At 46.0% G+C, this 24500-nt stretch overlaps 2 protein-coding genes across 12 annotated transcripts in view; one reads left to right on the top strand and one right to left on the bottom strand.

Annotated features, from left to right (window-relative positions):
- P4HA1 (prolyl 4-hydroxylase subunit alpha 1) overlaps positions 1–3872 on the bottom strand; it is a 36493-nt gene extending 32621 nt beyond the window's left edge. For 4 of the 5 annotated variants that reach the window (XR_012587524.1, XM_074591081.1, XM_074591083.1 and 1 more), the window contains exon 1: positions 3698–3822. The gene's annotated coding sequence lies outside the window, so the exon portion shown is untranslated. Of the gene's footprint in view, positions 1–3697 lie in introns of all 5 variants that reach the window. The other variant, XM_074591082.1, reaches the window with a different exon arrangement.
- Positions 3873–9336: 5464 nt separating this feature from the next.
- Positions 9337–17654, top strand: NUDT13 (nudix hydrolase 13). Of its 7 annotated transcripts, none has more exons than XM_074592192.1 (10): positions 9346–9473; positions 10959–11070; positions 12364–12503; positions 13151–13258; positions 13650–13756; positions 14672–14797; positions 14887–14998; positions 15637–15791; positions 16352–16454; positions 17108–17654. In XM_074592192.1, the coding sequence occupies exons 2-10, from the start codon at positions 10988–10990 to the stop codon at positions 17161–17163; spliced, it is 990 nt and encodes a 329-aa protein (XP_074448293.1). In that variant the 5' UTR covers positions 9346–9473; positions 10959–10987; the 3' UTR covers positions 17164–17654. The 7 variants fall into 7 exon arrangements, with proteins under 7 accessions (XP_074448295.1, XP_074448294.1, XP_074448289.1 ...); XM_074592190.1 differs by lacking the exon at positions 17108–17654 and adding an exon at positions 9608–9692 and having other exon boundaries at positions 16352–16987; XM_074592188.1 differs by lacking the exon at positions 17108–17654 and having other exon boundaries at positions 9345–9473; positions 16352–16784.
- Positions 17655–24500: the final 6846 nt, after the last annotated feature.

Below are 24500 nucleotides of genomic sequence, written 5' to 3'. Positions count from 1 at the left end.
GGAATCCACTACCCACGTACAGAAGTGGGAGCCCAGCTGACAGCTTTAACACAGGAGCTTCCCGACTTTCCGTCAGGAGTACATTTCCTAAGCTTTGAAACAGCAAAACATGGCAGAGCAGGAAAAAAAAAAAAAAAAAACATGGGAAAAAAATAGCGAAGAACAAACAAACACAAAGATACAAGTAAAACAAAGCAGCAATTAGACAAATGATACTCCCAAGCACGGCACAGGATTCCACAAAGGGACACACAACAAATGCCATTTCAAATGATGAAACCTAGAGGTGGGTTTTTAGAGGGCTTCTAAAGACTTCTGCTCTGCAACTACCTGCAAGAGTCCCAGGAGAGTGGACATGCATGTAGCACCCATACAAGCAGAAGGAAAAGTGAAATTAATACAAACTACAGAGAGTAATATAACCTCACAACAATCAATGTCATGTTACTTGGTGACCAAAGATTGAAGCATTTAAGTGAAGATACTTATTATACAAGTCTCCTCACCACCGTTCCAAACTATCAGGTGCCAACCAGAATCAGAAAACAAGACAGGTGTACTTCAACATGGAATTATTCTGGAATAGCTCTGAAACAGCTTCTTTACTTAGGTAAGAAATAAGTGACCTATTCAAAATTAAGTCTGCTGCAAGGCCAGGAGTCAAAACTGTATCAGCAAGATCCTCAACTTTTGATTTGAATACTGACCCATTCTCACAATCCTTACTGTATCGCACTGTATGTTTAAAAAGTTAATAAATCAGTTAAACTGAGCTGAGAGGGAGGGGAGAAAGAGAGAGAACAGCACCACAAATGATAGCTGCTCACTGCACCAAAGTTCTCCTCTCTCAAGGACAACTCAAGTTATAGTCTTATGACACAATATGACTGGAAACACTACTCAAAATGAAAGAACTTTCCCAGAGTAAGTACCAGGAACATTTAGCTGTCATCATTGCTTAACAGTCTCACAGGACAGAAACACTAGAAACCAGTTCCCTAAGTTCTCTAGCATGTTATATTTAAAGGCTGTTTTAAAATTAAGATCCAAGCAGTGAGAGAAAAAAGGTTTTCTGGAATTGCTGCTAACAGAAGAATGTGGCATGTTTTAGGCTTTTATTAACAACAAAGTTGTAATATAAGTAATCTTATGCATATAAAAGTAATATAATAATCTAATAAGAGATGAGAATCAATTTTAGAGTCAATTAGGTGACACGTTTCAAGTATGACTTATTGCCAACTTGAAGGCAACATTTATGAGTCTGACTACAGAACAGGCGTGTTCCTACACAGATTTGTGCCCAAGGAACTGAAACTAGTATTTCCTTGGTTTCTTCCAGAATTAGATTGAATGGACACAGCCCTCTCAGAGCCCACTTGTTTTAACTTTCTAAGCCAAGACAAAGAACACTGGCGATGGAGCGGAGCACTTAGCTTATTAGACACAACAAGCAGAAGGCTATCCTTCTATTTATCCTTCTGCTCAAGGATTAGCAGAATATCTATAGAGATATACAGAACGTTTTCAGATATTAAGAGTTATTATAAAGAAAGCAGGGCAATCCCAATGATCTACAGCTGAGACACAGCAACAGAGGAGAGCTCTTTCAGGCTGAGGCTGTAGCCCCGCAGGTGGTTCTGCAGTAGCAGAACGCCTGCTCCTCTCAAGGGGAATGGCAAGTCATTCTAAAGTTATTGCAAGAACACTGCCTAGAAACACACAGCACGAGTGACAGCAAAGATGCTGGTTCAGCACAGACTTTATTTTCAGTCTTTCCCCAGTAAGACAGACACAATTTATCAAGACAGGTTTTTTCAAGAAGTATACTCTTTAAGATCACTTTCTTTAAAAAATTAAGTGTCCTTATCTATATGATCCTCAACATGGAGGTAGAGTTTTCCTCCCACAAACCACGCCTAGGGCTACACAGTAAATTAGCACAGGGTACTAATCCACATCAGCTACTTTTCACTGGGAGGTGAGGTAGCGATTTCCACCCTCCCCCTCATTTCTGATTTGGTTTATCAGATGTACCAGCCCATGTGAAGGGCAGAGATCAGGAACTGCTTAGGACAGCACTGCCACCAGACAGCAGTTCATCAAATGGTGCTGCTTCTCCAGCTTCTACTCCAAATGAGTTAGCAACTAGCAGAGAGGTGCCTGCCTATACCACAACCACTGCTTAAATTGCAGACTTAACACTCTTAGCACAGCAAGATTTAGGCACGTTCCTGTTATTTTTAGTTGGGGGGGGAGGGGGGGGGAGAAAGAGGGGGGGAAAAAAAAAATCAGTACTGGTTCTGTCAGCACATAATTAAGACGCAGTACAGAATATTCTAGGTCTAATCAAACACTTTGCAGTATGGCTCAAGATATTCAAACATATCCAGCAATGATCCAAAAGTAGCAATGGGTGCAGCACAGCACAGCAGAGGACATCTCTAACCCCAAAAGCAGGCCTCTGCTTCCCAGGCAAACTGGGAACTCATCACCTTTACTTTCCACCCCTGCCAGAGCACTGTCTGCATTCATAGCTGCAGAGTCTTTGGCATCGTAAGAAGCTGGATCTAACATTTATCTACTTGCCATAACCAACAGCTTCCTTCATTTATGAAAACCTTGACCACCAAATCTTTACATACACAAAGTAGGTGAACACTTAAGCACTGGAGCGCCTCTGCAGCTCCCCTTACTGAATTCATCAGAAAAAAAATGTGTGAAACTGAATGTGGGGCAAGGTTATCCTTTTGGGAAGGGTATCCTTTTGCTACCTTCTCTCTGTAACCCTGAAGTATCCTTCCTCTAAGGGCATCCAGCTTTTCAGGTAAAGCAGAAGATTTACCTAAGCATAGCTGACATTTTTATTTTCTCTTCATTCAATGGCATCCTCAAGACTCTATGCTGGAGCCTTTCCTTCCAGTCAGGTCACATCCTATCCAGATACCTGCTCAAGGCAGTTTAGTGCCAAGTTAGATGCATGACGGGTTTTACATAAAGCATATTGGCTGACTCCGACCCAAAGTAGTAGAAAGGGAGGGAAATCAAGATAAGCCTTATTCCCTGCGATGTAATCGTTCCACACAGCGCCCGTGACTGCAAACCGGGTGCGCCACAACCCCCGCAGCCCCTCCGGGGCTTGTGCAAAGCGACTTTTTACCCATCCCAGCCCGAAGCCCGGTGCCCGAGCGCTCTCCGCCTCCAAAGGCAGCACCAAGCTCCTCTCACGCAGCAGCAGCAGCTGCCGGCGGGTGCCCGGGACGTGCCACAAGGCCGGGGTGGCACCGGCGGCCACGCACCCCCGCAGGCGACCCGACCCAGGGATGCGCGGTGTGCTCCGAGCTGTTCGGGGCCGCGTTTAAACGCCGGGCCAGGCCCGCGGCTCCCATGAGGCGGCGGAGGCGGCACTGTTGAGTCTGGCAGCCGCGGGGAGCCGGGCGGGCCGGCCGCGGCCCTGCCTGCCGGCGCCCTCCCGCCCCCCTCCGGAGGCTGCCGCCTCCCGTTACGCAACGGCTCCGGGCGGTCCCGGGGCACCGGCCCCTCGCCGGGAGGGCGCCCGCCGCCACCGCAGCGCTGCCACGTATGGCCCCCACCCCCGACGCCCGCACACCGCCCGCCACCGCGCCCGGACCCCGCCGCTCCCCTCACGCCGCCCCGTTCCCCCCGACCTCGCGTTGTCCCCCCGCCCGGGCCTTACCTGAGAGGAAGGTAGGGGGCGGCGGTGCCGTTAACCGCCGCTCGCGAGCTACCCCGTGGCGTAACCGACAGCGCGCGGCCGGCCCCACCGCGGCTTTTTTATAGGCGCCCAGGCCACGCCCCCGCGGGGAGGGGCTGGGCGCGGCGCGGCGCGCGCGCTACGTGCGCTCGGTCACAGCGGCCGCCGCCTCCCACTGCGCAGGCGCCGCCGCTCCACGTGGGCGCGCGGGCCCCGGGGGTCCGTCCCCCCTCCGCCGAAACCCCCCGAAATGGGGCGCCCTGGGAAAAAGCCCCTCCCCGGCTCCCCTGGACCCCCTCCGGGAGACGGAAAGGGGTATCAGGTCTCCCCGCAGCCTCCTCTTCTCCTCCGGAAAACAAGTTGGAATCGGGGACGTTCATACGCAATTTTTCCTTTCTTTTTAGGTGTGATCTTTCAAATAAAGAGTCATCTCCTCACGCCCCTGGACAGCCTGTCATCTTCTAAGGGGGACAGTGTTGGTCACCCCGAGCCGGAGAGCTGTCACAGCAACAATTAATGGGGCTTAGAGCAGCCTGGTCTGGTGGGAGGTGCCCTGGCCCAGGGGGCGGCACTGGGTGGGCTTTAATGTCCCTTCCAACCTAAACCATTCCATGATTCTATGGTTACAGAGTGGTGGAGTCAAAATTCCTTTCTAACACTGGTTCTTCATCAGGGTTAATTTACCTGGAATCCCACCTCCAGCTCTGGGGTCCCCAACAGCAGAAGGACACGGAGCTGTTGGAGCGGGGCCAGAGGAGGCCCCGGAGATGCTGGGAGGGCTGGAGCCCCTCTGCTGTGAGGACAGGCTGAGAGAGCTGGGGGGGTTCAGCCTGGAGAAGAGAAGGCTCCGGGGAGACCTCAGAGCCCCTTCCCGTCCCTAAAGGGGCTCCAGGAAAGCTGGGGAGGGACTCTGGATCAGGGAGGGGAGCTATGGGACAAGGGGGAACGGTTTTACACTGAAAGAGGGGAGATTTTGGTTAGATATTAGGAAGAAATTTTTCACTGTGAGAGTGGTGAGCCCCTGGCCCAGGTTGCCCAGAGAAGCTGTGGCTGCCCCATCCCTGGAGGTGTTCAAGGCCAGGTTGGACGGGGCTTGGAGCAACCTGGTCCGGTGGGAGGTGTCCGTGCCCAGGGCAGGGGGTGGCACTGGATGGGCTTTAATGTCCTTTCTAACCCAAACCATTTCATGGTTCTATGATTCAAACCACCTCATCCATAAGAAGTAACTGGAGGTGGCAGCATGACCCGTAACTAAGATTTCTTCCCTGTACCTAATCCACCACCTCAGCTTCCGTTCCCTCACCAATGTCCTTTAAAGAGCAAACATCACAACGTTGGGTGTTATGCCCCATTTTGGCAAAGGCTAAGAGATATGACATCTCTCGTCTGAGAAACAAACAACATTAAGTGGATGCAGTCATTTCGCATCCAGATGTTGACACAGATGTATCAGCACAGCCGACTGTACCGACAGCACTGGCAAGCGCTGCTGCGCCAGAGCAGGAAGAAGGCCAGCTTTTAGTGGAACTGTCGGTCAAAAAAATAAGCCTTCCTCCTCTCCACTCATTTTGGTCATCTTCCAACAGAAATACAACTCCTACAACTAGCAGGAAACACTGGAACGATATCCAAGCTTCTAACTGAGGCATCTAGTTAAAGCCTTGTTATCCAAAGAGTCCACAGTATCTCGCCAGAGATTTTAACAGCAGCTTCTAGAGATTTGGCAAAACCTCGCACACAGCGGGGGTATCCAGATTCCTTCTAGCGAGATCCGCTGCTTTATCCTCACCTTTTGCGCTATTCAGATATTTTTAGAAAATAACGCAGGCAGAGAACACCACCACCAAGGAGTTTATTAGCGTGTTTAGTAGCGGGCTTGTTTGGCCAGCCTAGGGCTGAAGGCAAAGAAATTTCTGCTAGAAGGGGCCCGGCCTTTTGGCATCTACCAAACAATCAACTCAAGAGCTGTTTCCAATAGTCACCTTGCTCCGTCTCTGTCAGTTCGGTAGAGAGCACTTACTCATTTTCTCCTGCCTTCCTCAACTCCAGCATAGCCACTGTCATTCCAGTTGCATTAAAAGATTGGTTTTTAAACGGCTCTACGCTGGACTTGTGCGTTACCACCTGCTGTCTAATGCTGTCGGGGTTGGGCAGCTTCAGGCAGGCCTTAGCAGCGCGATTCGTTATGTCAGCTCTTGTTAAGAAACACCATCTCTAAGACCAAGTGCAACAGGAACGCTTCTCGAGAGACAACCACAGCAGAACAAGCGGCTTTCAGACTTTCTTTACGATTTGCAAACCCTGTGTGCAGAAACACCTGACTCCTTTGTAGCCTAACAACATCCTTCCTTTTCTGGGAGACCCTGTGGAAGCTCTCCGTAGGCCCTAAGCGGAAGGATGCTAAAAGAAAGGTCCATCTAAAACAAGAACGGAGCACAAGAGGCCTCATAAGAACACGGCTGTAGAGGCTCACACCAAAGCTTTCTTTTAAGCCCATGCTGCCTGGAATAATGTCACAGCCTCCAAACACGTTCAACCTGGGGATGTTCTCCGCCTAATGTGGTCCACCTATTCAGTAACCCTCAACGGAGTTCTCCGTTAAGCATTTCTCCTATCTTGAGCTAGTTCTGCATCCACAAGATCCTTCACTGGGCAGTTGCGCCATCCCTTAGCCAGGCCATGGAAAAGCACTTCTGCTTGTTCACTGGGAACGTGGCTCCAGCTAATTAGATTTGATTAACCAGGCTCCTGCATGGGATAAGACAGCGAACAGCTGGTACCTATCCCTTACGCGGGCTAAAGCGTCAGAGCGTACCTTGTTCCTTCCAGTGGCCGTACTCCAAGCCTTTGATCGTGCTCTTTGTCCTCTCTGAACCTTTTCCAGCTCTTCATCATCCTTTTGGAGACAACGGGCCGTGACCCGCATGCTGTGTTTTAAGACACGGGGTGAGTCATCTTAATATCATTTAAGTCTTTACCTGCAGCCAAGAGGATGGATCCCATATCACCCCTTATTTTGTGCAGTGCAGCCAATTAACGCCAGAATTTCAGGATCTTCCCAAGCCAAAAGCAGCAGGGAGCGGAAAAGACAAAGCACACACACCTGCTACCCCAAGAAGCTGAAGTGAGCAAATCCTCCTAAAAATGTCATTCAGGTGTTCAGATGTCTCCTCTACACCTGTGCAAGCATTAGGAGCACAGAATGCAATCAGCAGTATCAAATTAGACACTTTCTGTCTTTCAAGGTCCCCACCCCAAGTACGAGAAACCGTAGGAGTCCCTCTCCTATACGTAATATGCATGACAAGTCTAACTTTAGGGCAAGGCCAGATTTGGTTAGGGTGCATCTAAAATTTAATGATAGAGGGAAAGAGCACTCATTAACTTTCTCTTTAAAGGAGTGGTTTGTCTTTCCTTGGTCTCTTCCTAAAAAAGAAATGTTTTCTTACCAAGAAGCTTCTTGTGGCTGTACCATAAGTTTTCAATGGGAGTTTGCTAGTTTTAGGTATTTAAAGCAATTAACAGTTGTTTTGCAAGGGCCAGCTGTTAGCAATTCTACTGCTGGTGTCTGCTTATTGGGGGCAGCTGGAAAGACACAGAGCAGAACAGCAAGAAAAAGCAAGGTTACTAGAGTATAACTGTTATTAGCCTAGAATTACATTTTCCAGCCACTTCTTTGGCTTGAGAAATCTTCTACCAAGTGCTAATACCAATATGAGTACTCTACAAATTTTCAAAAAAATAAATCTTAGCAACACAGGAGCAAAGATTTGCCTATTTTGCGATCTTGCCCTGTAAGAGATCACCGGTATTTGTTCGCGCTGCTTGTGTCCTCCTCGCCTGCTCCTTTTGATGGCTCCTCTTGCACCGGGAGAGTCTCAGGGATTCACTTCCTCTGGTGGCCTGCCAAAGCTCAAATCAGTGAGCGCCAGGAAGCTGTCAGAGATGGGTTTATACGGCCAGGCCTCCACTTTCGCTCACAGGATGGCTTCTCCCATGGAGTGTAGCATCTGCAGGGGACAAAGAGCAGCTTAAAGGTGCAATTCACACAACCCAGAGCCCGCCTCGAAAATACTTACAAAGAAGCAACTCAGTGCTAAACTGACAACTGGTATTTGCGCTCCTTACGTTAAAAAATCACGGGAATAAATGATGAGAAAAGCCCCAGTTATTTTCGAAATCCTCTCCCCCTGCTTACATGCTGCAGGAATATTTAATTGGGCAATTTGCAATCGCAAGCAAGTGTATGGACCCATGGAGCAGGCACAAGGAATCTCTCATAGGCTTCCCACTGCTCAGATCACTCACGAAAGTGACTCCGATCTCACCTTCTTTGCATATCTTTGCACGACAGAGGGGCCAGGTATACACCATTGGGCTCATCCGCGATTTTTTTTCAGCTGCGTACAGCAACGAGAGGCTGCAGCACTGCACTGCCTTCGAAGGGGTCTTTACGCCGCAGCGTAGTGCTCTCTGACTTTTAATCCTCAGCGTGGACAGGGCTGCACTTACCAAAGGACCGGCTACTTTGGGCTGAAGGAGGTTGAGAGGCTGCCCCGAGATTCGAGGTCCAAAATATCTCCTCCAACTGCTTCCCCCTAAAGCCAGCTCTTCTTGCAAGATCCATTTCTGGGGGTGATTAGGGTCAATAAATCTGTTGGTTTGTTTTAACAGCAGGGTGGATACTTCCCTTAGAGATTATATTTCAATCCTTTATTTTATTAAAGGAAGATGCGTTTTGTCCATTAATCCAATTAGCCCGGTGGATTAATAAAATTGGGCTTGCTGTTTCAGGAAGCACACAAATAGCAGTCAAGCATAATTAAACATAAACTGGTAAGTAACGCTGGTAACAAGAGTGCTATTTCCCTGCATATTCTATTTATTATTTTTACAAGCTATGCTCTCAAATTACGTGACGCGAATTCTCGATTAGAATGTCTCAATTCACGACCAAAAAGCAAAAGGCTGCCCTGAAAACATTTACTTTCATATGTTTATAAAATTCTCTTTGTGCTAAATATAGGCAGGTAGGTCCTGGCCCAGAATAATGTTTTCAGTACTTGAGAGGAACCTGTTTGTTCAGTTATAAAATATTTGTCATTATTCTGACATCTGTCCTGGCAAAGCCCGCGTTCTAATCAGGGCTATTCACTTGCGAATTCAGCTGCGGCTTCGGGTGCTTGAACACTAAACAGCTCCGTCCTTTAGATACAGGCAGCTCTTGGCATATTTTCCTGTTTGAGGACATATGGTCCTTAACTTTAAACAATGCTCTTACGCTGCTGATACAAAAAACAGAGACACTTGGTGAAAAAAAAGAAAAAAAGAAAAAAAAAGAAAAAAGAAGAGAAAGAAACTAAGAGGAACAAACTCCTCTGCTAAGAACAGCTCAAATTACCACAGTAGCATTGTTCTCGTAACAACTTCTGCTTGGCAAAATACAGCAATGTGGATTTCTGATCGAGTGAAGCAGGTGTGGGGGGGAAAAAAAAAAAAAAAAAAAAGCCAAGAGTTTACTCTCGGGCAGCCTCACTGACTCCAGGAGTTAATCAGAATCCAGAGCCACCCAGCTCTGCCCAGGGCTGGCGAGCAGCCTGTGCAGAACTACATTTCCCAGTGCTCCCAGTGGGGGAAGCTCGGCTCAGCCCCTGTAAGGCTGTTTGCGGTGGGACCCCGGCTTACAACCCAGGTCGCGGTGGGACCCCCACCGCTGATCCCCGCTGCTGGAGGTGGCATTCCTTCTGCTGGGAGCCCAGTAAGTGGGGAAAAGCCATGGGGAATGATAGCCCGAGACCCTGCTCCGTCTGGCGGCGTGTCTGAGACCTGCAGGCACAGCGGGGGAGTTTGGACTGGCCTACTCCCGGCATCAAGATTTTACTGATTTTTCAGCCATCCTCAGCAAAATCTGGCGTTTTGGTGGTTCCTAGGAAGGAAGGGGTTAAGCGCCCACACACACTGCATTTCATCCTGCCAGGTACAAGCTCTTCCTCTTGTCCCCAGCCCGTCCAAAGTGCGGAGCTGTTTGGAAACTCCTCGACTCAAGAGATTTTTTTCGCACGTCAGACTGTATGAGATGGAGGGTGGGAGGGGCGCGGAGGGTTGGAGAAGTGACAGCCACGTAACCGTCGCGCCACAAAATTGTTTCCGACGGGGTCTCTGCGACAGTCACCGTCCTTGCACGCGTTCGCCTGACCGAGCCCGTCATCAGTGTGATGAGTTCCCGCTGTGGGGGCCAAATGGGGATGCCGAGGCTCCCCCATCTCCCTGGGGATCCCAGTGAGGTCCACCCTCAGCTGAGACAGTGGGAAAGAGGGATGCGGGGCAGAAATGTCAGGAGCCACGAGGCTAGAGAAACTGCCTCCATGAAGATGCAGCAGCATCTGCTCAGGCTCGGGAGCCATCACTGACCTTTACCGAAAGGAAGGACTCGCAGCCTCTTCTTTGGCACCGCTTATCCGCGTAAATCGAAGCAAACGCAGCTTCCTCCTTAAAGGGCTTCGAGTTCTATGGTTGAAAAGTTAAATACTCAAAAGAGTGGTTAAAGATTATGGGTCATAGTTTGTTTTTTTGTTGTTTCGGATGACTGCTGGAGGTGGTAGCGTCTCTGGCTGTTTTTTCTGACTTCCTGAAGCTGAGTTCAAACTGCAGTCTGTGACTGCCTGAGCTGAAAATGTGGCTGGATGCTTTGGCACAAAAAAAAAAAAAAAAAAACCAAACCAAAACACTCATGGCTGGAGATGATCCAGTTCAGCTGCGACTGCTGTCTCCCGTCTGACTCGGGGAATTCTCTTCCGCAGCTGATATTTTGTCTTTCATTCTCTTCTGGCATCAGTGCCTTTCCCACAGCTTTGCTGCGCGCTGCGATAGGATGTTCCGTTGGATCGAGGCTGTTACAACTGTGTAGAAAACAAATGAGAGTAGCCACCTTCACTGCTCTTTTCCCCAGGGACACTGGAGTTTAGGGCAGGAACATTTAATCTAGCCTTACAGCAATTTCTCTGCGACCTGTGCACACTCACAGATGGAAGCAAACCGAGGTATCTTTAAATAGTCGTAGAATTTTGCCTGGCACTGGGTTTGATGTGTGACCAAGAGCAAAGTGATCATTTTAGAAAGCAGACGCCAGCACTGTGCAGGCTCTCTGAGAGGGAGATTTCTGGTAGCAGTGAGTTATTGCACATTTTAAATCAAACTTAACTTTGCAGGGCTGCTGTGTTACATTCTATGCTTCTCTTTTTAGGCAGTGACGGCTACCTGTAGGTGTTGGTTATGGCTGCGATTTATCAAGTGGTGAATAGAAGAGCTTCCTCTCTTGCCTGCAGGTTGCACTCTACCTATGTTAGAAAAATGAGGTAAGTTCTCTGATTTTCTTGTGTGCAAGACCCAGATTTTCTTGTGTGAGAAGACCAGAGCTTGGCACTCGTGTCCGCTGTCACAAGCGGCCCTACCTCAGTCTAACCTGGGGTTTAATCTTTTAACAGCTCAGCAATCATCTAGTAATGCTGTGTGAGCTCTGTCAATGATAACCGCCAAAATCTCTCCACTCCCTTCACTGCTAAGAACTGGTTCTCTCTGGTTTTGGGGTTGTTCAGCCTGGAGAAGAGAAGGCTCCGGGGAGACCTCAGAGCCCCTTCCAGTCCCTAAAGGGGCTCCAGGAAAGCTGGGGAGGGACTCTGGATCAGGGAGGGGAGCTATGGGATGAGGGGGAACGATTTTAAGCTGAAAGAGGGGAGATTGAGATGAGATCTGAGGCAGAAATTCTTTGCTGCGAGGGTGGTGAGCCCCTGGCCCAGGTTGCCCAGAGAAGCTGTGGCTGCCCCATCCCTGAAGGTGTTCAAGGCCAGGTTGGATGGGGCTTGGAGCAGCCTGGTCTGGTGGGAGGTGTCCCTGCCCAGGGCAGGGGGTGGCACTGGGTGGGCTTTAATGTCCCTTCCAACCCAAACCATTCTGTGATTCTGTGATTCTCAGACTGAAGCTCTGTTAATGAATGCCTATGCTTGCTCACCTAGCTAAAGATCTCTTAAAATACAAGGCAGACTCATCTCATTCTAAATACTACTTCAAACAGTGTGAAAGCAGCACATCCTGACACCTTTTTTCCAATGCTTTCTTTTCCTAAATCTGGTCCCGCCCAGCTGCGCCCTAAGACTTCAGCTTGGTCTTTACCCTTCATGTCTGCATGACAAGTAGTACATGCCCTGCAGTAATGCGTGTAGCCTAGTGGGAAGCGTATTCAATATCCAAAACGCCCAGTTCACCTTGCCCAATAGGACCTGGAGCCAGCCAGCCAGGGCAGGATAAAAGGGAAGATCCTGCACACAGATGATCATGTCTATAAAGCAGACCTCTTGGATTAAGAGACTGGGTTACTGATCTTCTTGGATGTCCGAGACTTGAGGTTGCTTGTGTAGTAGTAACGATTGCAGTATTTTCTGACACATAGCACCTTCGCTAGAGGCTACAGCCCACCGGACAGTAGACCCAGCTATCGAAAACTCTAGAAGCATGTGGAATATGTAGAATCTGTACTGTCCATTCAGGCCTCCCCCCCAGCTCTGTGCAAAATAAACACATCCAAATAGGCATAACACGGGTAACCTCAACATGACCTGGAATTCATCTTCCCAATTCTTTTCTCGCTGCAGATACTTAAATGAGCTAAAGGAAGATGACAGCCTTTGTAGACAAGCCCAGACCTCAGGAACTTTCTACCTCTTTCACAACCTCTCCCCCTTCCTGCAGAAAGCTGGGAAGAAGTATTTGGTACCACAGCTCGGTGCAGCAGGTAAGCAGGTGTCCGGAAAGAAACACCTCCTGGACCACACAGCTGGAATGATACAGAGCCATTTGCAATAAGCAACCCCCCTTACACAGGGGTTGAAAAATCTATCAAGCTGTGCAGGAACATCCTGCTATATGCAGCAACACTATTTTTTAACAACCAAAGACTATTTAGAGTTAAAACCTTGGAACATGGACACAAGCTCATGCTCTTCACATGCAATGTGGTATCAGCATATACCTGACCTGTTTTGACACAAACATTTGGGACGGTGCCATTTGAAGAGAAAGGGCTGGCAGGAAAACAAGTAAGGTCTAACTGACCATGGCGATTGGGCGTAAGGCAGGAAAAGTTTTCTTTGAGAGAAAGGTATTGGCTGCTGTGGGACAGAAACTGAATGGACAGCTGCTCCCCTAGCATTACAACATTTGCATCTTTAGCCTGACATTGTCAAAACTTCCAACAGCTAGGAGCAAAGCCAGATTTTTGGTCTCCATCCGGGTGGGTCCACTTGGCTGGTCCCCTCTCTCACAGGAGCACCTGCCTCGAGCCAGATTGTGTATGCCTTGAAGATCCAGAGAGCATCGCGGTTGTACAAATTTGCTTTCATCACAGCTTCCCCCCCCCCCCCCTTTTCCCCTGCTCTTTAGAGATGAAAAGGATCCTGGAGAAATTCAAAGAGACTGAACAGTGGATAGAGAAGTCGGTGCTGATCGGTTGTTCAGATGAGCACGTACCACACTTTGCCCTGGATTTAGGTTGGGAAAACTCCTCTTCCGTCTGTGTCAGCGTCACGTTTGATGCACTGAGGTGAAGGTGCTGCTGAGGCAGCATCCCTAGTCCTTGCTGGGTAAACATTTGCTGCCAGAGAAGACTCAGTTGAGTCTCTGTCGGAGCTGTTGTGAGCGTGGTGGGTCAGAGCCACAGAACTGCCCTGCTGTGTTCCTGTGTTAGTAAAGGTGGGCTGTTGGCAGGTCACTTCACATTTGGTAATTTTACCACTGATGTGATGTCACTTCCACGGGAACTTCCAGAAATTGTATACCGGAACAATGAAGGGCGTAAAGTTGGGATAATAACTGCAAATTTATGAGATCAAAGATTTTTTTTGGTGGTGGTGGTTGTTTTTTTTTTTTTTTTTTAAAACAGGAGCCTTGGAGAAATCAGTCATTGAGTCTGAACTCCAGGGATCATTTACTGACATACGAAAGGCTCTCTTCGTAGTGGATGGGAATGATTCTTCTTTGCTGGCTTCGGTATTGTACAGGATTTTTTACTTTAAGAAGCTGCGATTTCTAACATCAACCTTCTCCTTGTCTTCCATATTGTTTTATGATTTAATACATATTATGGAAGTACCTACTGCACACTTTCAGTGACCTAGGTACAAACGCATTGTAAATTACAGCAGTTTTCCCAAATTTGCGATCCCAAAAGCAAGCTGCAACAGGAAGAGAAACAGACAATTGGCTTAAAAATGACCGGAGTAATTAGCCATTTAGCATCAACCTGCTGTACGTCCAGTGTGAAACATACAGATCTTACCAGCAGTCCCAGCAATCCCAGTTTGTCCTCAGCTTAACAACTATCAGACACTAGTCTTCTCTAATCTTCTAGGCAAACTGAATTTCATGAATGAACTTACAGACCTTCTCTCAGAGCTGCTCTTTTAAAACTACTCACTTATAAGCTGTTATTCTGCAGATGCCCTATGTTTGGAAGCCCTGAGAAAAGACCTGGGTGTGAAAATCAGCTGTCCTGACCCATAAGTAGAAATAGCTCATGTTTCTTTTCCTGCTCTACAATGTTTGTGGTGCTTGGGCTATTTTTCAAGAACATATTCAGGGTTGGAGACTCCTTAGAATAGTTCAGTTCCCATTACTACTCCCGTTATAACCCAATAAAGAACAACTCTTCCCCACCTCCCCCAAACATGCTCAGATTTGCATGCTAAAGCAAGAAGCATGAAAAACCAATTGCAGAATCTGCCATTTTTCAAAGCAGTACCCCTACTTCATTTACCTTTCTGAGACTTCCAAACATAATCAAGAGTTTATCCACACAACTGCATGCTGGGGAGAAGACAGCAAAGTGTTACTCAGGGAGACTGCTCTGAATCATCTCTTTGCCCAGCTATAAATAAGATTTTGTTTCTCTCTTGGTGTTCGCAGGCCCAGTCCCTTCTCCGGTGGCACGATTCCCACCAGTACTGTAGCAAAACTGGGCAGCCCACTCAGAAAAATGTAGCTGGCAGCAAGCGTGTCTGCCATGCCAGCGGAATAACCTACTACCCACAGGTGAGCACCTGAACAGCAGAGGTAAGCAACAATTTGCACCTACCCATTTGGTCTGAACTCCATGCTTCGCTTTTTGATGCATTTGCTAGATGTCTCCAGTGGTCATCACCCTGGTGTCTGATGGGAGCCGGTGCCTCCTTGCACGACAGCCCTCATTTCCCCAGGGGATGTACACTGCTCTGTCAGGCTTCTGTGACGTGGGTAAGGCGAGCTCTGGTCCAGCGCGGTGGCCTCGGATGTGCAGGGCACGGGGGCAGAACAATGGGACATCAAGCAAATGCCTGTTCACAGAGGAGGAGGGAAACATAAGTGACAGCAGGGAAAAACATACAGGAATTGAACAGACTGGTGCTGCCATTCAGACAGAATTCAGAACAGTTGCATGTATCTGAAGAAAATGGGAATTAGGGGCGTGGATCAGTTTCTCTAGTCCCTGATGGGGGACTCCCCAGGTTAGGATCCCAGATATTTTTTTAGTCCATTTTGTGTCTAGTGCAGTCTGTCTTAGAAGAAAAACTACAGACCTGTTGTTACAGGAGGGAAAATGGCTTAAAAAGGGAAACAATGAAGAGAGGCGGCATTGTTCTGTCCACCTTTGTCTGTATATAGACAAAGCCAAAAATGTCTCTGATGCCTCTGTTTAAGGGAGGTAGGCATTGTTGACGAATTTAATTGAGCATCCTGCTGACAAGTGTTTCCAGGTCAGCAGTCAGAGCTCCTGGGTGTGCATGAGCGGTCAGGGCTGGAACACCTCAGAAACGAGTGTGCCCACATTTTCTTTGCCACGGTTTGCTGCCCACAGCCAGGCTGTCCTCACACCTAACTTTGGTTGCTTCTAGGCGAGAACGTGGAGGAGACAGTCCGGCGAGAGGTGGCAGAAGAAGTGGGCCTGGAGGTGGAGTCACTCTGCTACTCGGCTTCTCAGCACTGGCCTTTTCCCAGCAGCTGCTTAATGATAGCGTGTCACGCCTCGGTGAGAGCGCAGCAGGCTGAGGTGAGCAGAGTCAGGTTCCCCTGTGGCACTGCGCTGCCTGCCTTACGTAGTAAAATCATCAGATCCTCTCTAAACACAGTTTTCCATCAGCCTCCTCTACAAGTGAAGAACAAACTTCAAAATAATCATATCTTCTGTTGCAATGTGCCAGATTTTGCACAGGTCACTGTATACGTACAAGCCCAGAGCCCCACATCCCTGTATTTTTTTCCTCTGAACTTTGCAGAGGAGATCTCTCTAGTATTAATACCATATTTGCCATAGAACACGCAGATTCTGCCATGTTAATTACTGTGCTCGGCCAGTGGTACATTGCAGGCCATTGCCATGATGAAACAGGGCTACCTGATTTGTGGCTTCCCTACAGAAACCAAGACAACAAAGCACCGGTGGATAGTGATGTCCTTTCCTATATTGGCATCAGCCCTTCATTGGGGCATGGATAAAGCACTCTGGGCATTCTAGCATAGGATATTTGTGGGTGCAAGAACAGGCAAAAGTACCACTGTCCACATTTAAGTCTGATCTAAGGAATTGGTACTTCTCTGAATTCTTTCCAGATCAGTATGAACAGCCTGGAACTAGAGGAAGCCCGTTGGTTTGGCCTGGAGGAAATCGTGGAGGGTCTCAAGAGAGAACCCAGATCTTCAAAGCAAGACGACGGTAGTTTTTTACCCTGGTTCCCTCCCAAACAGGCCATTGCTCACCAGCTGATTTGTGAGTGGGTTAAGCGGCAGACTTCCCAGCTGGCTTAGGCATGACTTCGCCAAGTCTGTGATTCTACCAGAACTACGAAAGCTCGATACAAAAGCTTCCAAAGTTACTGAAGGCAAAGTCTGCATTACAGTGAGGATAGCACCAGACTGATGGCAGTCTTACACTCAGATACATGGACCTAGAAAGCCATTTCTAAGCTGGTCATTCTCAGACATCACCTTTGAGATCCCATGACTTGCAGTAAACGTACAATAAAATTCTTCATTCCAAAGCATCAAACTTATTGCGAGCAGCTGCTGCTGTTGCCCAACAAGTAACAGAACAGCCCCTGGCACCTATGTTCCATTTTCCTCTATTTTATCCATCCTGAATGGATACCAAGTGTCCACTTTTTCCAGAAAAAAAAAAAAAGGGGGGTGGGGACGGACAGTGGCGCCTTTCAATGTTCACATTTACATGGATCTGGAAGAACTATGGGGAAAAAAAAAAAAAAAAAAAGAAGAAGAAAAGCCACTGCCTGTATGCTCTCCCCTTCTTCTGTTTCCCTTCCCATTTCATCTCCCAGTCTCATACAAAACATTCTGGGGTTTTTTTTGCAGATGTTAAATGGGCTCCTATTTTGTTGATGTATCTGAACAACTATAAATATCTCTAGAAGCACCATTTTTCCCACCAGTAAGACAGCGTTACTTCCACCCCAAGGAAGAGAGAACAGAGCTATCTGGTGGTAGAGAGTGGAAGAGCAAAACCCACACGTGAGCATATTAGAAGAACCCAGATAACGCAAAGGTGAGAGGAACTGCTGCAAGAAAGGACTGCGCTTCTGACAGAGAAAAATCCTGAAAGGCACAATGCCTCTCTCTTACCCTGTGCCAAGAGTCTGTGGCTCGCCGGGAGAGCTGGTCTGTTTTTTTCTGATGAAATGGTGTCAATTCTCTGGAGGGAGAGCGATAAAGAGACAGCCTGGGCAAGAAAACCTTGGTAAAAAAGACAGATGGAAGGATGTCTGATAGCATTGAGACATGCTCAGAGTTAATTCTACTTTAGGAGGTTGGGAGGGCATTCTTTCAGGCCGTGGGTGGCATGTGCAAACACCTTTCCCACCCTCACTAACTCTCAGTCAATAAAACCCACGTGTCAGAGCATATCTTTCATGTTTATGAACTCGATCTGTCAGTCACCCTGATAAGAACGTACTCGGTACAGCCAAGGCCATTGCTCCCTCCCCGCCAGCCCAGCCAGACACACCACAGGAGCCCACACACCCCCAAACTTAACTGCAACACTCTGCATCCAATTTCCTTTGAACCATCTCTTGCTGCCTCTCTTAGTAGTAGTTCCTCCTGCTTTCTCTCCCATCACACCATTCTCAATTCCCAGCATTTACCTCTTACCCTCTCATCTCTGCAATCTGCCATTTTCATTTTCAGCCTCCCTCCTTTCTTCCCCTGCTTTGCAGTAGAAGATATTGAAGAGTTAGATACCTGCCAGCAAGATGTTCCTCTCTCCTACTTCTCCTCAATGCCTTCCCAACTCACCCTTATATAGTTCATTAATGTGCCCTGAGTTTGCTTCCAGTGTACAACATCCAGCTCGATGTACTTAGTACTTTTTAATATCCACATATGATCTGTTCTCCCAGTGTCAGAAAAAGGACCAAGAAGTAAAAGCAGCAAAAAGTAGTATGTGTAAGTGAAAGGAGGAACGGCTGTGTGACTTCTGCAGTAATCTGAGCTTTGTGTGTTTTGGTTTTGTACTTTTACAGAACATATTCGCAGTGTATGTCTTTATCAGAGCAGCTGCAGTGTGATCATGTTCAACATCAGAGAAAATTCACCTGTGTTTGGGCAGGCTGGTCACAGGAGGTGTGATCATTACTGCTGCCCCCTCGCTCGACACCGGCGGGTCAGACACTGCCCAGGCTGAAGCTCTTTGCTTCTGTGACTTGCCTTTTAAAACAGCTTTAAACATCTGCATGTTCCTTTTCATTATCAATAAGAAAAAAGTCTTTCCCATCTACTCAAATACTTTTTTTTGGTAAAGCAAGAACAACTACAAGGCAATATTCTCATTGCACCTTTTGAAGAGCCTTAAATTTTAAACTGTTTTATAAAATCCTTAATCCGTACCCTTTGGACTTAGGTACGAAACAATAATGCAATAATGGTGGCCTCTGTTCCTGATGTTAAGAAAGCAGGAATGATTAGAGGCAACTATAGGGAATACACAGCTATGAACAGGACAGGAAAACAAGATGAGAGACACTGTTCCCACTTGCATTTGCCTCAGAAATCTGGCTGAAGCCTGAGTAATACTCCCTGCAGTCAAGACAGAACATGCTCCATGAAGGCAGGTGACTTGGAAAAAGAAACAGACAATTCCTGACAGATGCTTCTTCAACAAAACACAGCAGGGCTTTCCTACGTAAAAGATATCAGGCAGGCAAAAGGGACATAGCAACACATTTCTCTCAAAAACACATCCGTTAAATGAATCCTCTTTGGGGACACTTGGCGTGTATAAAATCACTGGGACTTACAGCAAGGCCTGCCACTGAAAAGCAGTCAGCCTGTGGCTTTACAACCCAGTTGTCTACAAGTATTACCAGTCAGCATGATACACAGGCAGCTATAAAATAACAACATTCCTCTGATTAATTTCAAATAGCTTTCTGGAGAGCAATGCGGGCAGGTTCAGAGCAGCATTCCATCTACCTACCAAAAGCAGGAGGGCATAAAAGTTATGTTTATCGCCAGCAGAGGATTAAAGTAACCAAACCACATGACACAACTTGTCCATCTCTGACTGAGGGAGCTCAGAAAAATCTTACCTGGAAACGATGTGGGTTGAAAATATTTGTTTCACGTACCACATGCTCTGCCATCACCTTGGGCTGCTCTGCTGCTGCACAGAAAGGTCACATTTTCCAGGTAATCATTTTTCGAGTAACCACGAGCTGTTCAACTCGGGCAGCTGCAAGGGACAGGTTATCAGAACAACTTGCAATTACACAAATACAACTGAAATGAACCCAGCAGCCCCAGCCTTCAGCTCCCATTTAAAACTTGTTCACTTTTCAACTTCGCAACAGATGGCAGGTAGCTGCGTAAGGGAAAAAAAAAAATATTGCCAGACATCATTCATGCAACAGTGCAGACACCTGGGAGCAACTGAGCACCACCAAACCTACTTCTGTTAAAAAAAAAAAAAAAACACAAAACAAAATAACAACAAAAAAACCACCAACAAAAGACCAAGTTGCCAATCTGGAAATGGTGCAACTTGCATTTTCTTTAAGAGCCATCAGTGGTATTTTGTAGACAATCAGATGCACACACTCAATGATGTCCAGAATCAACATTACATGGAGAAACTGAAGCTGCCTTCAGCTGTCACAAACATGAGAGAGATCACGGGAGCAAAACACAAAGCCTCCCCGGCTCCCTGCAGGGAGAGCAGTATTGGCACGGGAACAGAAAATGTCCTTCTCCACTGGTCCCTCTGCTCAACCGTACGTCGCATCTTTGTATACAGCATTCTCCACAAAACTTCACATCTGAAGAAAATGCAGCTACGTAGAGGAACAGCAGAAGTTAAGAAGGAAGGCAAGGAAGAGATTTTTCAATAAGAGTTGAAGTGATTGGGGGAAAAGAGTGATACACAGTAAGGTCATTCTAAGAGCAGGAAATGCAAAGGCGGCCTTATTTCTATTAGTGGAAATATTGCAAAGGGACCCAGAAGATTTACTAGTATATTAATAGAAGCGGAAAAAGAAGAAAGATGAGGTTTGGGATAGGGACAGAAGCAAATTCACACCTCGCTTTTATTAATAAAAGTCTAAGAATCTCAACAAGATCTCTTAAGGAATAGGAAGCTGAAAATACATAAGTGTTAAGGTGGATGCTGCAGTTGGGGTGCTAAATAAATGTGTATAGGACCGGGACAGGAGCAGCTATACAGCTTTACCTGTGAAACATTGTTGACTGGTTTGTAGACCAGGCACAGAGCAAAAGCAAAGAGATACTGCACAAAATTCAGTAGCTGCGATCTGTCTGAACAACAAAAAACTGGGAAGTTTTTGTAAGTGAAAGAAAATACGTCTACAGTTACAAGGGGTACATAGCAATGATCTGAGGAAAAGAAGGTCTGGTCTGAACTAATATAGATTAACATCACTGCAGTCATTAGATATCATTACTCCTTTTTTTTTTTTTTCCCCTAACAAATTATAAAGTCTTTACTGGAAATATCTCATTTTCTCCCTCCTACCTGCAACAGTAGTCAAGTCACCTAGGTGTTGTTTTTTTTTCTGAATAAACTGAGCTTTACCTTCACATTAGCTTTGCTTTTCACTTCCCATCCTTGTATGCTTGCAAAATTGTGAATATCCATCTGGGAGTGCTGACCCACTTAAATATAGGCTCTATTCCAAACAGCAATCCACACTTTACACAGGAGTAACATGCAACGTGATTATTCTTCTGCCTCTGTTAAGTTACTTTGCTTCTTAAAGTACAGTTTCACACCAGAAACCTGTATGTTGTTCATAACACCGTTTTCCACAACACTGGAATGCAAGGCAGTTTCCTAGCCTGGAAGCACAGCCAGCTCGTATTCCTACATCTGCCTGTTGTTTCTGTCCTATTTCAACAGGACAAGTTGTTACTGTAAGAATTCAAACACAAGATAAACTGAATCATGACCACAACAGCAATCTCAGTTATTTGTCCTGAAAACACAGTTTTAGCTGTTAATTAATTATCCACTATTGGCACCTGTAATCTGTAATAGGAGACCTTCTCCATCCTGAGGTGGTAATCAGGTTCCTGAGCTGGTGGCCAAGGAACACACTTGACACACATCAACTAAAGCAATGTTTTAGGCTTCACACCCCTGACTTTTCATAGTCTTCAGAAATTCACTTTTTTCCAACAGCTCTGTATTCTGCTGTTTAAGCGGAGGACCCCAACTGCCCTTCACGGTGATATTTTCTTAAGGGAATAAACAAAGTTGGAAAAAGAAGTAAATTTCCATCTTAGATCTGCCAGCACAGATGCTTTTGTGTTCCATTCCAAAGACGTAAATGTCAAGGGGGAGGGCAGCTGTTGCTGCAGCTTTTGCAGTTTCCCAAGGGATCCTGAGATGGTACAAAGGGCCTGCCTGGACTCCCACTGCTATTAAAAACAAGATCAATTTTCTCATGAGAGTTACATAAGTGGCTACAGCAGGAGCGGCGCAAACATTCATAAAAAAATGCTTTTCCACCACTGCAACTACCAGATGCCCTGGAGATAACCATTACTCTGGTAGTGCAGCGTTAGAGAGGAAAGGCAGGAGGCAAGTGTCATACAGGGAGGTGACCTTTCACAGCATTCACTTACATGGCAAGGATGCTGAAAATGGCTTATTTGCAGGAGATCGATGTAAGCACAGGGACTTCAAGTAGCAGGTAGTGCCACTGACACCAAAGTGCACGTGAACACAGCTAGCATTAGTTAAATTAATTAAATACCATTCCTCCCGAGCCACACCTCCTCCCTGCTGACCGAACAGGAGTTAGACTCATGCTGAAGACACTGCTAGCCTGTGGGCTGATGACTTCTGAGGTGAACTACACACCCTCCGTTAACACAGCGCAATTAAAGACCCGCTTCCTTAGGCTCCTCACCATTCCACGAAGCTGCTCAGTGAAAAGAGTGGCAAACAGCCAAACTGCCCAGGTGTTTAGGAAGAGTTTTAACAAGTTAAAAGTCTCCACTGTCCCCTGGGATTAAATTTGATCTCATATGGACGATGAAAGATCCACTGCTTGTTTTCTTGCTTGAAACATACCTGTCAACAACGATGCCATTCAGAACTACAGAGGTCAAGCCACAAACAACAAAACTACATTTCTGGGAAGGGTCAGAAGTTCTAGGATGAACAAAGCTGTACAAAAAGGAGATGCTCAAGTGAGCAAAGTGAATGAATTGATGAATTGTGTTGGAATGCAGTTCTAGTTAAAGTGATTTAGAATATAACAGAAACTTTGATAGCAATCTGTTGAAAGGGAACCACGCTGCACTTGTCTTCCCTAATTAATTCCATCAGGCTTCCTTCACTAAAAATACTCTCTCAAAATTAAAAGCAGAAATGCCTCATATGTTACTTCAAAGCAGTGGAAAAGGCAGCATGGAAATGCTTATTCTTCGATGGCAAATTCTCTGGTGAGCAATTCCAAAGTCTTGAAGGTCTCCACTGTGAAGCTGCTAAACAAATGTAAATAGTTGGAATAAGTACAGACCCACAGAAATAACAGTCCAATTGATGGAAAAGTAAGATTATACAAGAAGCAAGATCAGCTGAAGTGCTTCCAAAGAGCAGCTTTGTTCTGACCATTAGCTTAGAGGTTTTCTTCACATACTACATTAGAAGAGTCCTTTGATCCATTTTGATCTTTTGTATAGTACGGGCCACAAGAGAGTTTAAACATGATCATGTTCTGGAAATTGAATTTTATTTTTTTAAAGTATCTAAACTTGATCTAACTACTCATCAGTGGAGAATTTTATGTAGCTTCAGTGTTAATTACCTTTCCTGTTAAGCATAAACCCTTTTTAAAGTTCAAGTACATTCATTTTCTACCACTAACTGCTGGTTATCCTTATCAGCTAGATTCAAGAACTCCTGTTACTCCCAATTTTTCCAGCGTAGGTTTGTCTAACCTGATCCCATTCCACCCCACTTCTGTGCAATCCAGACTCCTTGAACTTCAGCGGCATCTTTATAGTCCCTTGTTCTTGTAGTCCACCTCTAATCCCGGTCCAACTTGCCAGTACTTTCCCTAAACTGTTGACAAAGTAACTTACACAACATCAACAGAGGACAAACATGGAGGCAGCACAGCCATCATACCCTTCATCCACATTCATTCCATCCATCCAGGTACAGAATCTCCAATATTTATGATATTGTACTGGAGCATTTTACAAGATATTTGTCATTTGCTAAAACAAACAAGTACTTGGGGGAAAAAAAACCAAACACCATGAGCATAGATCAGCAGGGAAGTCAGCAAGCAAGCATTCCTTGTACATTGTCAAGGTCTCATCAATTTCAATGAAACTATGCTAATGTGTGACTTCCAAAGAATTTTCTACGCACTGGTCAAACTCAGTTGGCATGGGCAGCCAGACACCAAAACTCACCATCCAACAAGTGTCCAAGTCCTACATGGAAATAACTTTTGCTACATTCTGCTTTGTCAGTTAAAATAATGCCAACACTTAACACACAGAAAAATTAAACAAAGACTTCCACTAAATGGACTCCTAACAAAAACAGACTAATAGTACTAATTATTAAGTATTATTAGTGTGAAGACTAAAAATAACAACATCAACAATAATAATTATTATTCAGTCCTTTAAAAGAAATTAGGTATGCCTTCAGGATCAATCACACTTTTGTATCATTGAATACTATTTTTCTGAATATGTTTTAAAAAAACCAAACAACAACAACAACAAAAACTCAACCAACGAGCTCCTCTTCTACCAGCTAAGACACTTGATTAATTGTTGTGTGGAAATAAAAATGAAGAAAAGACTCATAAAAACCTAGAAATCGATTCAGATCTGGCAGGACTGTGTTCTTGCTGTCTGTAAATCAAGGATTTCTACATATTTTATTTCAAATTTATCTTGTTAAAACTAAGATACTCTTAGTATCTTAAGAGTAAGATACTAAGAAACTCTTCATATATAGAATAGATTTTTCATTCCATGTGAAAGCAACATGCTGAATGCCTTCTAGCTATGTTTTTCACTGTAAAACAAAACAAAACTGTTCAGACTAGGCTCACATACAGCTACTGTTGGCATGATACCAACATTCAGCAATAACGGAACTCAAAAAATGCCCAATTACGAAAATGCTTTAACTCCAAGAACTTCCGATACTGCACTGAGGAAGTTATGCATACCTTCACAGAAAAAAACCAAACGACCCGTC

Source organism: Larus michahellis, chromosome 6 (assembly GCF_964199755.1).
Source record: "Larus michahellis chromosome 6, bLarMic1.1, whole genome shotgun sequence".
NCBI classification, from domain to species: domain Eukaryota; kingdom Metazoa; phylum Chordata; class Aves; order Charadriiformes; family Laridae; genus Larus; species Larus michahellis.
The sequence above is the reverse complement of the archived record's forward strand: the minus strand, read 5'-3'. Positions and strand labels throughout refer to the sequence as shown.